This window comes from Branchiostoma floridae, chromosome 2, assembly GCF_000003815.2.
Source record: "Branchiostoma floridae strain S238N-H82 chromosome 2, Bfl_VNyyK, whole genome shotgun sequence".
NCBI lineage: Eukaryota > Metazoa > Chordata > Leptocardii > Amphioxiformes > Branchiostomatidae > Branchiostoma > Branchiostoma floridae.
Genome location: NC_049980.1, coordinates 2026353 through 2040274, shown reverse-complemented (window position 1 = coordinate 2040274; position 13922 = coordinate 2026353). Strand labels below are relative to the sequence as shown.

The window sequence follows — 13922 nt, the reverse complement described above, 5'->3', positions numbered from 1 at the left end:
ATTCAATAGAGGCCAGTGTGATAAACTTCGAAGCCTGTGTGATACAGCTTTTGATCACACGGTCACGAAACGTCCTGTATCGAATGTTATCGCGGCCCAGGCATGACATAAATGTACTTACTCCAGTTGAGACTTGAGAGCCTGTGGGATCGGCCTCTGTAGTTTGGAGTCCTCGTTCTGTGCCTTCTTGTTCAGATGAATCCAGATGCAGGTCATGGCGAAGGCATGTGTGGACTGGGGTTTATTGATGTCAGGAACCTGGCAAGGTGGTGGGACAGTGGTCTTATGATTAGGGCCACTCAAAATCTAAGGTTCTGGATTTGAATCCTTTAAAAAAAATTTTAAGTTGCCCATACATCTGTGAAGATGCTTAGGGGTGGCCCCCATCTTCATTTCTAGTAGCCCTAATGGGCCACACATTTGTGCAAGTCGCTACAGCAGGGGGCTGGTCCACTGGTAGTGGTGTGTTTAACTCCCATACTCTTCCTCATTAGTGCTGAGCGCTAAGCAGAGAAAGCAGCATGTACCATTTTTAAAGTCTTTGGTATGACTCGGCCAATAATCGAACTCCCGACCTGCCGAATGCAAGGCGAACGCTCTACCCACTAGGCCATTGCACCGGTGAATCCCTTGCAGACCCCAATATTGTGCTCCATACACCTATTTCCTCACTTGGTTCAGGTGAAAATGTGTGCATGTAGTTGTACTACCTAGCTAGTTTGGTTAGGACTTACTTTCAGACGAAACATGCTGTACAATTCAGCCCACAGGCTGCAAACAAGATTTCACTCCACATTACTGCATTGTGAAAATACATTCAGTCTACTACTACTACTACTACTACGCTAATTCACCTTTATTTGGTGGTTAACCTATAACCGTTGTTTAAAAAAAAACAATATTCAGGGATATGAAGTCAAAGGATGTTTGTTTTAAGATTGTGATATTTTCAACAAATTGCAGTTTGAAACCACCGTTGACCTGACATCCCTAAATACATCCTGTATTCATAAACAACGGATATAGGTTACGCCACGGATAAAGGTGAACCAGCGTTACTACAACAACTGGAAAATGTTAAAGAACACTTATCGAAAGAGTAGGGGTGTTAGCATTAGGGGATCAAACCTTGCAGTCTGGTCTTACACAGCTTATACCCACATGTAACACTAGTTCACCTTTATTCGCAGGGTAACCTACATGTATATCCGTTGTACCTAAAAACAGGATATTTAGGGATATCACGTATATGTGAGGTGTTTTCAAATTGCTTTTTTTCAACATAATGCAACTTGAGACCACCATCCATCGGCTTGATATCCCTAAATACCCTGGTGTTAGAATAAGATACAACGGATAAAGGTTACCCTGCAAATAAAGGTGAACTAGCGTTACATGTAATGTAGGAAACTGGTGTGTTATGACTAATGGCATTTACTGGTTTATGCAAAACAAACAAACAAACCTGAATGCTTTCCTTCTCAGGGTACAGCAAGTCGTACAGCTTCATCACTGGGAGGAAGTCACTCAGCTGTGATGGGGAAAAGCTTTCATAAGTAACTACATCCACATCTTGTGTGCTTACTAGGGGTGGGTACCGGTACAGAAAATTCAGGTCCAGGTCCGGTTCAGGTTCAGAGGATCAGAGGACCTGAACCTGGACCTGATTCAGTATGTGAGAACTTGTGAATGGACGATGCACAAAACAATGGTCTATTTCGCAACAAAGAAATCTGTTTTGTAGAGTATTCGACTCCCACTGGCATTTTAAAATACTTACTGCCTCTGTACTATTGACTGTAAAACTTGGTAAATGACTATAGACTCTACTCTACTTCGCCTTTGTTACTTTCCTTGACCGGTGTGATAAGCCCCGAAACGTATGAATGCATGATCATATAATAGTGTTAATTTTCCAATAGGTCCAACATCTGGTCCACCAAATTTTTTCAGGTCCGTTTTTTCTGGACTGGTCCAATAAGAAAAAAACGGTTTTGTACCGGTACACTGTACTGATACCCAGCCCTAGTGCTTACAAACATGAGTGACAACCCATGCCCAGGTATAGGCTGGGGTGCAGTGAAATTTCAGAGGGTCTCCATGCCTTTTTCTGTCAGGCATAGCAAGCCTTAATTCCCTTTTAATAATAGTTGTTGTTGTTCCTGTTGAACCCTTGTAGTGCCTTCTGGCACACAAGTTTCCTTGCTGGTTCAGTAGCAGGGTATATTTTTACAGGGAGGGGTTGCTAGTCCTTGCCCATTTAAAGGCAACCTAAACAATATTACAGCTTCAAAGTGGAAATATTCTGAATAAGGCAATCTGCATGATATTGACATCTACTGCACTGTATTCTCACATTTACATCATCATTTAATACTCTGAGTGGTTAAAAACGGCCCAGAGACAAGTTGCACAAGGATATTCCTTATCATTGTACCCCCCAAAAATAAGGACTTGATCTGGAATCCTTGTGCAACTCGTTCCCGCGCCGTTTTTAACGGCTCAATTTATGAAATAATGATGTAAATGTGCTAAAATAGTGCATTAGATGTCAATATTATACAGACTTATTCATATATTTCTACTTTTAACAAATTGAATGTAATATTGCTTAGGTTGCCTTTAATGTGCTCCAGGCACCTCCTTCAACACCGGACCCACATTTTACAGCTGTCATCCTTCATCATTTACATGTACCATTATGTGTTGCCAGGATCAACTTTGTAGGTTAATTGGCCTTGCATTTAACAAATATATTGAAAAAAACAACTGATCACATGCTACATTGTATTAGTACTTACCGGGTTCTTCTGTATACTCCCTGATATAAACTGGAGTAAGACCCACATGAGATGGTCTCTGCCCTTCCGCAGACTCCGTCCTACCAACTGGAACACAGCAGAGACACAGGACTGGTGTAATACTAGAGGTGGTTAAATCACACTAAGTCTTGTCTTACATAGACATACATGTATGGCAGTACAGGGCTCGAAATACTTGGTGCATGTGCACCCAGGTGCACCCAAAATTGGAACTGTGCACCCAATTTTTTTCAGTGGGTGCACAGGGTGCACCCAAATATTTTCCTAGGTATGGAAAGATATCAAGTATACTATCACACATCATATTTTTGACATCTAAGTGTTAGAAAGATAATAAAAATGTCTGACATGTTACTTGTGTAAGAATTTGATAGCTTGTAACTAAGTTTTGTTATTAGTTTTTTTTACATTCTACTTATTAAATCTAAGTGGTGCACCCAAAAATTTCTTGGTGCACCCAATTTCTTAAGCTGGGTGCACCAGTGCACCTAATCCCAAAAATGAATTTCGAGCCCTGCAGTATGTGGTTCTGCCATTCCCTGTTTGAAAAGTAAAGGTCCGATAGCCTTTTTAGAGGCAATAGGGGCAGTGAGTTGTTATTCACTGTGTCTAGGACACTCCTTCCACAGCTTTTTACCTCCAGGTCCCATATGTATACCTTGGTGGGGTGATGAAATTACACAGCTTCTAGCCAGGAACCGATTACCTGATTATCATTTATTTAAGCTTTAACACTTTACTTTTATATCTATGAGTAAACTTATCCTGGCAGCAGTGCCCCCTACCTTTTCATGAAGGGACAGCACCATGTGGGGAAAGCTTGCAAACTGGAAGAGCACGAAGAAGATGAGCTGACTGGACAGATGTTGCCATAGCAACTGACTGGCCCCTCCATCGTCTACTGCTGTGTCTGCATGTTCAGATCTCTCCATAGCGATGACAATCAGGTCCACAAGCTGTTCCTCCAACACCTCGCATCTCTGCTTGTGCTGTGGATTCAACCATGGTCAATGTTAGGGACAGGGCTTGAAATACTTTTTTCTGCATACCTGCACTGGTGCAGGTAACATTGAAAATTACCTGCACCAAACAAATCTTACCTGCACCGGACTAGGAATTTAGGAAGCATGGATCATACTAAAATTGTTCAGGAACCATTACTATTTTTTTCTTTTCTACTTAACCCTTTAAACTGCCAGAGTTTCAGCACTTTACGATGCTATCAGTGCCAGGGTTGGCTGCTGACCTCCAAAAAGAACCCCCCGAACAAGGCCGAAGTCCCTAACTTCCTATTCGCTATGCGCACACAAAGTTGCTACTTTGGGGGAATACGCTATCACAGATATATTCGGGTGCGGCACACAGGACATGTATACATGTATGTGTGCCGGATATATCCGGGTTTGGTGGTAACAGTTAATAACAACCAATATAAACCTACATCGTATGACATGGACCAGTGCAGGTTAGGTGCAGGTAGACATCAGAAATACCTGCACAGCTCCAATTTTACCTGCATTAATCTGCATATGAATATGTATTTCGAGCCCTGAGTGAGTTTTGTCCTTCATCCTTGTAATCTCAAAACTTAAGTATGTCGAAAAGTATAAAACAGAAAAAAAGGACAAATGCACGGATGCCCACTATACACATATGCTATCAATACTGAAGAAAACTATGCCTTAATAATAAACTGCTATGTTTGTACTACTACTACTACCAACAACACACATTTCTCTAAAACTCCACACCATGGAAGGATGGGGAAGGGGTTAATTTCCAAGCAGATCCTACAAGATAGTACCAAACTGGCCAAGGAGTGAAGTCAGACAAGAGTCAAGAAGTCATTTGTCGGTAGCGAAACAGTCACTCCTACATGATGTAGGTCGGCTTCACTCCTCTGCCAGCTTTTGATACTACCTTATGCTACCGTAGGATCTGCTCTGAGATTAGTAGGGATGGGGTGGGGATACCCGCGGACCCCCTCACAATACTTGCGCCTGTGGTGCTGGCCGCACTGCATAATGACTCTCTGTCACAAAGAAAATTGGACACACTATAAATCAATAAAATCTTACTAAAAAGTGTGAAGTCCTTACCTGTTTGTTGAGGCCCAGCATGTTGCACACCATGTCTCTGGAGTATGGCTGTTCTAACACATACCTCAGCAGGCCTGTCTGAGGTTCAAAAAGCTCCTGCAATAGTGGGGACACAGAACTGTTCTCATTACACACATTCTGACTTCAACTGAAACTACTTCACTTAAAATGTGCCAAAAACAGTAGCCAGTTACTCAAGCAAATGATTTTATATACAGTACATGTAGCATTGACTGTCTTTCGTCAGTGACTGAATGATGAATGATAGTGGATGCTATCTGAAACATCTGACCGTTTTCAACATCATATCCAGTTGCTTGAGTAACTGCTTTTTGGCGTATCTCATCACCTGGATGTCTAATCTTCATCGACGTAAACTTAAAATTAACTGCTTAATAGAAACAAAAGAGAAGGGGCCTGTACTGTCAAGATGATTTGTCTTTTGATATTCTGAGTCATTGCATGTCTAGTCTGGTATTCAAGCTTGTCATAGCTGCTGAGGCACTTTCATCCTATTTGCAGAGAGGACGGAAGAGACTCGGCAGCTATAAGAGTGTGTCTGCCTGTGTTTAATAGCCAAGAGCTGACAAAGATATACTTTTTCTTTCATCATCTATCATTTGTTCAGATACTTGTAGTGCTAGTGGCACACAAGCATGTTTCTTTGCTGTTTCAGGGTATATTTTTACAAAATACCCCTTCCCCTTTAACATGCTTGGGACACCTCCTCAAATACAAGACCCCAATTCCACCTCCCAAGTTGGATGCCAAGAAAGACTGATTGCTGATGCAGAACACAGTGGACTCCTAAGTACTACTACTAAGTTGAGAGCCAAACCCAGGATTGAACTGGGGTCTCCGAGTTATCAACTCATTGAAATCAGAAGCTCAACTATGAGGCTACTACAACTGAGCTACAGGGACCTGCCTAAATACCCAGGCCAGGGACTGGCCCCTTGCTCCCCTCTGTAAGATTTCTCCAGATTGCACGATCCAGACAAAATAAAATCCTTCAATCGAAAATTCAGGTACAGGTCCAGTAAGTGTAAGTTAACTTGGTACTAAGTAACTTGGTAGAAATTACTATCAAATCTACTCTACTTTGCTCTATATATTTTCTTCGGCCCGTAATTTCCCAAGATGTGTGAACACTGAACGCCAGCTGAAATAATCTAATCGGTCCAAAATCTGGTCCACTGATTTTTCAGGTCCGTTTTTTTTACTGGTCCAAGAAGAAAAAACAATTTCGACATGTAAAATAACAAATTTTGTCAGTCCCTTGTCTCTTCTCTCATGACCTCAATGAAAAGAGCCCAGCAGGCCAAGTCAAGTTTTTCATGAAAAAAAGGCTCACACAAACAAACAAACAAATACACAAACCTTATCATATGGTAGGAGTCCCTTGAGAGGGAACCTGAGTGTGGCAGGGTCCAGTTTCCAGGCATTTCCTGTGGCTCCTGAATGTCCTACCACCGGGAGCAGCTGGGGACGGCCTGGGGGGGAACATAGCCTGATTAAATCTCGCTTATAGCAGCCCACCCCACATCTGCCGGCTTACAGCCCCAGACAGCAGAGTTTGTGTTACACAGTCTAGGGGGAACACAGCTCGGTACATGTAATACCTGTCAAACTGACATGATATAAAAGCTACAAAAGGCCTAGAAATCACACATGGAGCAAATCATAAGATGCATTTGCTTCCTTAGGCCCCTTTTCAACTGGATGGCAATTATGTAATATGCAGCGTACACGTGTCAGTGACCTTCTATCATGCTCTGGATACATTGTCTACTATGCAATTATAGACAAATGAAAAACGAAGGAAGTTAAGAAGTTCCAGTTTTTTTTTTAACTATTCCATTTGTTTCAAGATCACAGGACTTTTTGGTCGCCACATTCGAACCCTCCTTGGTAAGGATCTAGATGGGAAAGTTCTCAGTATCTTGTTTAGTTCAACAGATGACAGTGTATGCTGTTGGTTCATAAATTATAGCGTACTGCGATCTATAATCTATGAACTATCTATCATTATCAACTCATAATACAATATACTTGTGTAAAAAGCTTATTTTCAGTCCTAAGTACAAGCATGCATTCATTGATCTAATATGGTGACCATAAATTTGATTTTAAAATGAGCAAGTAGCTTAACAAGAGGCAAATCATAGGGAGGGAAACATCCTGCATTTTCTTGAAAATGTTGCCTAAGGTCCAGGTTGACATGTTGAAAATGTGGTAGCCACCTGTTATGTCAATCCTCCCACAGATGTGGTAAATCACAATAAGTGAAGAGAAGTTGTGAGGATAAAATGAGGAGTTAGATGGAGATGAGTGGCCAGATGTTTGGGCAGACGAGCGTCCTGTTACGCTAGTCCGACAAGCAGCTGTAGCAGAACAGCTCATCTTCCCAAACAGCCAAGGGAGGAATGTCCGGGGCAGGAGGTGGGATCCAGTGGAGATGGACGTTAGGATGAACACATTAGGAGAGCAGAGGTAGATACATATAGCATATAACATGGTGTATTCCGTATCAATCGAGGTACCAGCCCGACCACGGGTAGGATTGCCCGATGGTCGCAGGTGATCCGACCCGCGGGATGGCTGGGACCGAAGGTGATGCGGAATACACCGTGTTGCATTCTATTTAGTGTATTCAAACTTATTAGTGGTTTCAAACTACATGTATAACATTTGAAAATATTGAAATTTGAAACTATCGTCCGTTGACTTGATATATACCCTGACCATAAAGGTGAACTAGCGTTACATGTACAGTACCCAACAGTGTGGCATGTCTAGTAGTTCCATGTACTAGGTAGGTAGTAATGACAATTTTTCTTCACATCTGTTGCAGAACACTTGAGCCATATGGAATGTTGCTTGGTGCATTCTAAGCTGTGTAGGCTTCTTAAGGTAGAGGAAAGTCTTGAAGTTCATGATTTTTTTCCAAGAGTGTGGAAAATCACATGACATAGCATAGTCCTTGCAATTGTGCATTTTATCATGATCAGCTGATTGCTGAAAAGGGCTAGTATTTTTTGCATTAACATGAGGAAAAAGGTTAGAAAATGAAATGGAACAGCTGGCAAACATCAGTAGAAGAAGAACTCCATTCCAAGAATGTGAAGAACCTCCAGGGGAGGTGCCAGACTGGTTCTACTTCCCATTAAAATGGTATCAGAAAATAAACCTTATCAGTTCACTTTCCCAACAATACATGTAGCTACAATACTTCCTAGTAGACTGAATATTAGTTTACAGGGTTCGAAATACACATACTTAACTTGCAATTTGCACGTAATTTTGGAGATTTGCATGTAAAAATATTCTGAACTTGCAATCTTGCATGTTGAAAATAATTGGCCTATAGTAAAAATACTGAGGAATTAGCTACCATACTCTTAGACAGAACGACATTCCTTGTTTTTGCCAATAACTCTCTAAGGTAGCTTCACTGATGTGATCAAAATTTGCCGACTCAATTTAGCCAACGGTCGTCAGTAGGTATTATAAATAATCAAATTCAGCTTTGCTGCAAACTTACGTGCTGATTATGTGAATATCTTTCCAAAATTTCAAGTGCTGTCTACATTTTTATGCGCCGATTTCCGTCCATGAAATGTGACAGAATGGGCAAAATTCTTATCCGTCCTGAGCAGCAAAATTCGGAAAAGGACGGAATGGTGGATGTTGGCAAGAACATTACAGTATAGACTAAGTTACATTTTGCATGTAAATTTTTCAAATTGCAAGTAAAATTTTTGCCAACTTGCAATTTTGCATGTAGCAAAAAAAAAAAGTATTTCGATCCCTGTTTTAGACTTTGCTTCTAGCGCAGTTTTTGGCATATTAACAAAATGTTGATTTTCATTATATGTGTTTGCCAGTTCGTTCCATTTCCTCAATATCTTCCAAGTTATGAATGTTGATGTTTGAAGGAATCCAAACCAACTATTTGTACTGCGTCTAAGAAGATATAAATTGATTGATAGTAAAGATTTAAAAAAAACAACAGTCACCTGAAATGGACACCATATGAGCAGTCGTTCTAAAGGTGTCCACAAACTCTGACAGCAAGTTGCCTAAGGACTGAAATAGAAGGAGAACACTGTTTTACAGAAAAGAAAGAAAAACAACTGTTACAGTCAAACCTGGTCCAAACAGTCAACAATCACTGAAGGGTCTGACGAAAAATGGTTATCTTACAGCCTATATATATATATGGAGCAACTGTCATCAAGTTTGGTTGTTAGTTGGATCATAAATGCCCCACCGGGACTGCAAAAAATTACATGTAGTTGCCGGTTGAGTAAGGCAGTAACGCAGAGGGTGTTAGCTATTTAAATATTTAAATTACATAGAACCTGGAAGACTATTATAGTTTTTTCTTATCACCTTCCCAAATTATAATAAAAAGGTAAAACATTGATCTATTTACATAGATATCAACAGAAAAGATGACCTTAATGTAGAAAAAGATATTCAACCAGTTTACACTTTCCAAAACATTTTGATCCAATTCGAACTCTTCCTAGTAGTATCAGAGTTTGTCCTAGGACAAATTGTGATTGTAATTTGCACTAGTAGAATTTCTGATTGTCCTAGGACAGATTCTAATCTCGATCTGTCTTAAGACAATCCCCAGTTGTCCTCAATCACAATCTTTACTGTGACATATACATGTACATTCAAACCTGTATTAGCGGCCACCTTTGCATACCGGCCACCTGGCCATAGTGGCCACTTTTTGTCGGTCCCTTGGATTTTTCCCATTGACCTAAGCATTAAGAAATAGTCTATAGCGGCCACCTGTCCAACGCGGCCATGGCCACACGATTTCCGGTCCCGTAGGTACAGAAACACTGCCTATTGCAACCATATGGCGGCCTTATGTCAACCTGCGCGGAGTTTAAAATCATAGTTTTTGAGGATTTAGAGTTCCCACCAGGGTCATTTTGGCGGTAGCGGAAGGTATGCGTGCCTTAAGCGTTAAAAAGCAAGTCTTTGCCGGCAAATTTACCGATTGAGACAATGTTACTTGATGAGAAAAATTAGTGGGAAGTGAAATCATGTGCAACTTGCTCGTGGTCAATTGATCAACATTTTCTCTATAGTGGCCACCTGTCTATGGTGGCCATATTTCTCCAGTCCCTTGAGTGGCCGCTATAGACAGGTTTAACGGTATATTCATATATAACATGTAATATGTAACTACGGTACTGGTACTGTCTTACCCAATGTGGCAGGGACTTGTCCTCTGAGTACAGCTTCCTGATCTCGTTGACAGCAAAATAAGCAGGCATGAGGCAGTTGTCTCTGTTTAGCAGTGACATCATCAGCTGCACAAGGAAGGCAAAATCACCCAGGAGTCAGTCTGGGATCAGTATAGAATACTACACGGTGTATTCTGGATCACCTGAGGTCAGGCGATCTGACCCGTTGGAGGGTTGGGCTAAAAAAAAGACGCAGAACACACCGTGTGGTATTTTATCTATGCCACCGAAGCGAAATTTGCCAGAAGCTAAGAAAATTTGATGTCTTCAAATAAAAAATGGTAACAACAGCAATCCAAAATTTGAATCTGGTATTCGTCCGATTCATTTGATGGAACCCGTGTGACACAAGCAGAACTCCATGTGATGCAGCAAGTTATCACCAAGTCTGGAACACCCCTATTGAACATTGTCGCGGCCCAAAGAAGAGGTACAAATTTCCAATGATGCATGCAAATTTCCTAACCTTTCCAGACTCCACACTCTAAAGGCGGTCTAAATGGTACAGGGTTATAGAATTAACATTGCCTAGTCAATAAATCTTCTGACTATTAAAAAAGGAATCAGTTTTGCAGTGATCCACTCCCATAGGTTCCTTAATTTGATTTCTAACATATTGATGTAAAATGCTACGTGAGTAGCTCTCCCTACTACTAGTACTACTAGAAGTGTATTCTTTTGGCATTTAATTTTCACTGGCTAGAATGGGCTTTGATGAGAGAGGTTTGAAATTCCATGGTGCATTGACTTTCATTTTGTTCCTCTAATAATACTGGTATTCTTGTTGCTATTGGGGGTGGGCGATTTTACCCAAGAAAAAAAGCCAAGATATACAAATGAAGATGCAAATACATCTATCTGTACCTGTATAGCCAGTACAGCTGCCCTTGTTGTAACATACCAACTTCACAAACATGCGGCAGCAGCTGGTTTTACACATTTACATTGTAACAGCTGTCACACCTAACCTACAGCACATCTACATGTAGCTGCAAACATTATTTAATGAGGAAAAATTCTTTATTGTCTTGTATTGCTCTGGTATTGGTGTCTGTCTTGCATAGAAAAAATACATGACAATTAATCAACAACTAGAAATGCTGACACAAACGGAGACCCATCAAGGAGTTTTTCATCTTAGAGACTTAGACTTTAGTCTAGAATGATTTCACAAAAGAATAAGTTACCTTGGTGACCATCTCCAGTTGCCGTAGTGATGACGCCGTGACTGTGGTTGGAATAATCTGTACCTTCTCCAGGGCAATCTTGAACAGGTCTCTACATCCCTGCGAAGATGTCATTTCATGCATTACAGTAACACACTTCTGTATCTGTGTCTGTATATACAGTATTACTGCCCTTCTGATTGATATACTGCAAGCTTCACATGCATGCAGTGCAGAAGTAGCTGGATTTATTACACTGAACAACCTGTCACACCTAACCTTTGCACATGTCCTGCAAGTATTGTTTAAAGCTACCTAGTAAGGATGCCCCTACTGTCAATTTTTTCTCAAAACATCTGTACTGAGGGATTTACATCTATGAAGTCGAAGCTATCAGTATTGTTCATCTCCAGGTATTCTGTAACACCGAGATGCCAGCCCGTCCATGGGTAGGATAGCCTGATGGCTGGAGGGGGATCTGACCTATGGGGGGGGGATGGGGGCAAGGGTTATGTGGAAAACACCTTGTTATATTTGATTTTTGTCATACCCACGTCAGAAAATTGTAGCAACAGTAATGCCAACACTTGAAGTGCCTTCAAATTAATCTATGGAAGCCGGTATGATAACAATTGAAGCCCATGTGATAACTCAAGTTATCACCCAGTCCAGAACACCTACGTTGACTATTAATAGTATTATCATGGCCCAGGTTTGACAGAAAAAATCTCACTTTTACCAACAAGAAAGAATCTCTTACATTTTCAGTCCAAATAAAAATGACAACTGAAATTCGAAGTTTACTTTTGATAGCTGCTGAAGATGGAAGATCTCCCTCAGGGTTGGACAAGTCCACTAGCCCCATCGTCCCGGGCAAGTGAAAGTGCTGTTCGGGCAAGTGCATGACCTACCCTACTTGGCAAGTGAGATTTTTCCGTTGAGTGAGATTTTATACTTCTTACCCTTAACAGTCATGACATCAAACAATGGTCAACATTGAAAAATAGAGGCAATTATAAGAATTCCATTGCTGGAATTGAAAATGCATATAGAAGTGACAGTCATTTGAATTTTGGGCAAGTGAAAAGTTGGTTTGGGCAAGTAAATCTTTTATTTGCTTGCCTGATAGGACAAGGTAATTTTAGAAAACTTGTCCAACCCTGTCCCTACCTTGTAGTCTACCCTGTCTATGACTCTGTGTAGAAGTGAGAAGGACTGGTTCCACTTGTCCGCAGATAGATAGTGAAGTTCATCACTCAGTAGAAGGCACTCACACACCAGTCTGAAAAGGAAATACAATCAATCTATCAATCAATCAGTCAGTAGCACACCAATTGTAACAGACACAATGTATACCAAATTGCTAGACAGCATGGTACAGCAAGTGTATTCAGCTATACAGCCAACAGCCATGTACATGTACTATCCCATGGCCAACAATGTCAAAGTTACAGACAACATTTTTGATAAACAATCATCTTTAATCATTAATATAACAGAGTCTTGGCACCATACCCAAGATGAGACCTTATGTTTATGATTAAGCTAATTAGGATTAGAGTTGGGGTTAGGGTTGACTTACAATTTGTGCTTAAGATGAGGTTAGGGTTGTTACAAGAAGTAATATAGCCGTTAACACCCCTACAATCTCTGTACCTTAGACTAGTCCAACATATGCATATTAAGCAGGATGTGCTCAGTCAGCAACCCTTGAAGCAAGGAGGTTAAAAAAGACTTTTTTAACCTCCTTGCTTGAAGGACACTCGACCTCTTTCCTATCAGACACTGGACAGAGCACACACACAGAACTGTACCCTACTAATACTTTACTGAATAGATTGTCTAGTAGCACATACAGTCTCTGCCTGAATCTATACAAGAACCACCAATGGGTGAAACAAGGGTTAGAGGTAGCCTCCTTCACCGGGGTTTTTGGGAAGCTTGGCAAATTTTTTTGGGGGGGAATTTTTTTTTTTGGGGGGGGGGGGGGGGGGCGGTAGGTCGATTCGCGATTTTTAACCGGGAATATTATGCCGGGAAAGGAATATATGCCGGGAAAGGAATATACACCGGAAAGCTTGTACGGGCTAGGCGAAATTGGCTTCCCAAATATAAAGTGTAATTTCAAAGACGTTATGATCAACATGTGCAAAGTAGCATCTACGTCACGAAGCGGGCTTATGCAAATGAGTGACTCCGGACGTGACAAAGGCAGGCGGTGTGCACTGTTTCCGGTAACGTTACGTAGGTTTGTGGCACGCTTCGGGGTGGCCGTACACTATTAACGTTGACGTGTGAAGTGCTTTTCGCGATGCTGTGAATTACTTCTCGCGGCAGTGCGAATAACTTCTCGCGAATACATTAATTGGCCGTCTGAAAGGCATTCTTAATCATTATTGCCTTGTAGTTACCGAAGAGAAACAGGCGTACTGGGAAGCCAATTTCGCCTAGCCCGTACAAGCTTTCCGGTGTATATTCCTTTCCCGGCATATATTCCTTTCCCGGCATAATATTCCCGGTTAAAAATCGCGAATCGATCTACCGCCCCCCCCCCCCCCCCCC

General features: G+C 41.3%; 1 protein-coding gene across 1 annotated transcript in view; it reads right to left on the bottom strand.

Annotated features, from left to right (window-relative positions):
- LOC118409331 (mediator of RNA polymerase II transcription subunit 23-like) overlaps positions 1 to 13922 on the bottom strand; it is a gene marked incomplete in the record, with an annotated part of 45312 nt that overhangs the window by 29256 nt on the left and 2134 nt on the right. Inside the window, 10 exon segments of the mRNA XM_035810285.1 lie at positions 122 to 258; positions 1466 to 1531; positions 2802 to 2888; positions 3608 to 3811; positions 4922 to 5017; positions 6302 to 6414; positions 8941 to 9010; positions 10156 to 10260; positions 11382 to 11480; positions 12531 to 12642. Coding sequence (XP_035666178.1) covers positions 122 to 258; positions 1466 to 1531; positions 2802 to 2888; positions 3608 to 3811; positions 4922 to 5017; positions 6302 to 6414; positions 8941 to 9010; positions 10156 to 10260; positions 11382 to 11480; positions 12531 to 12642 — 1089 coding nt within the window.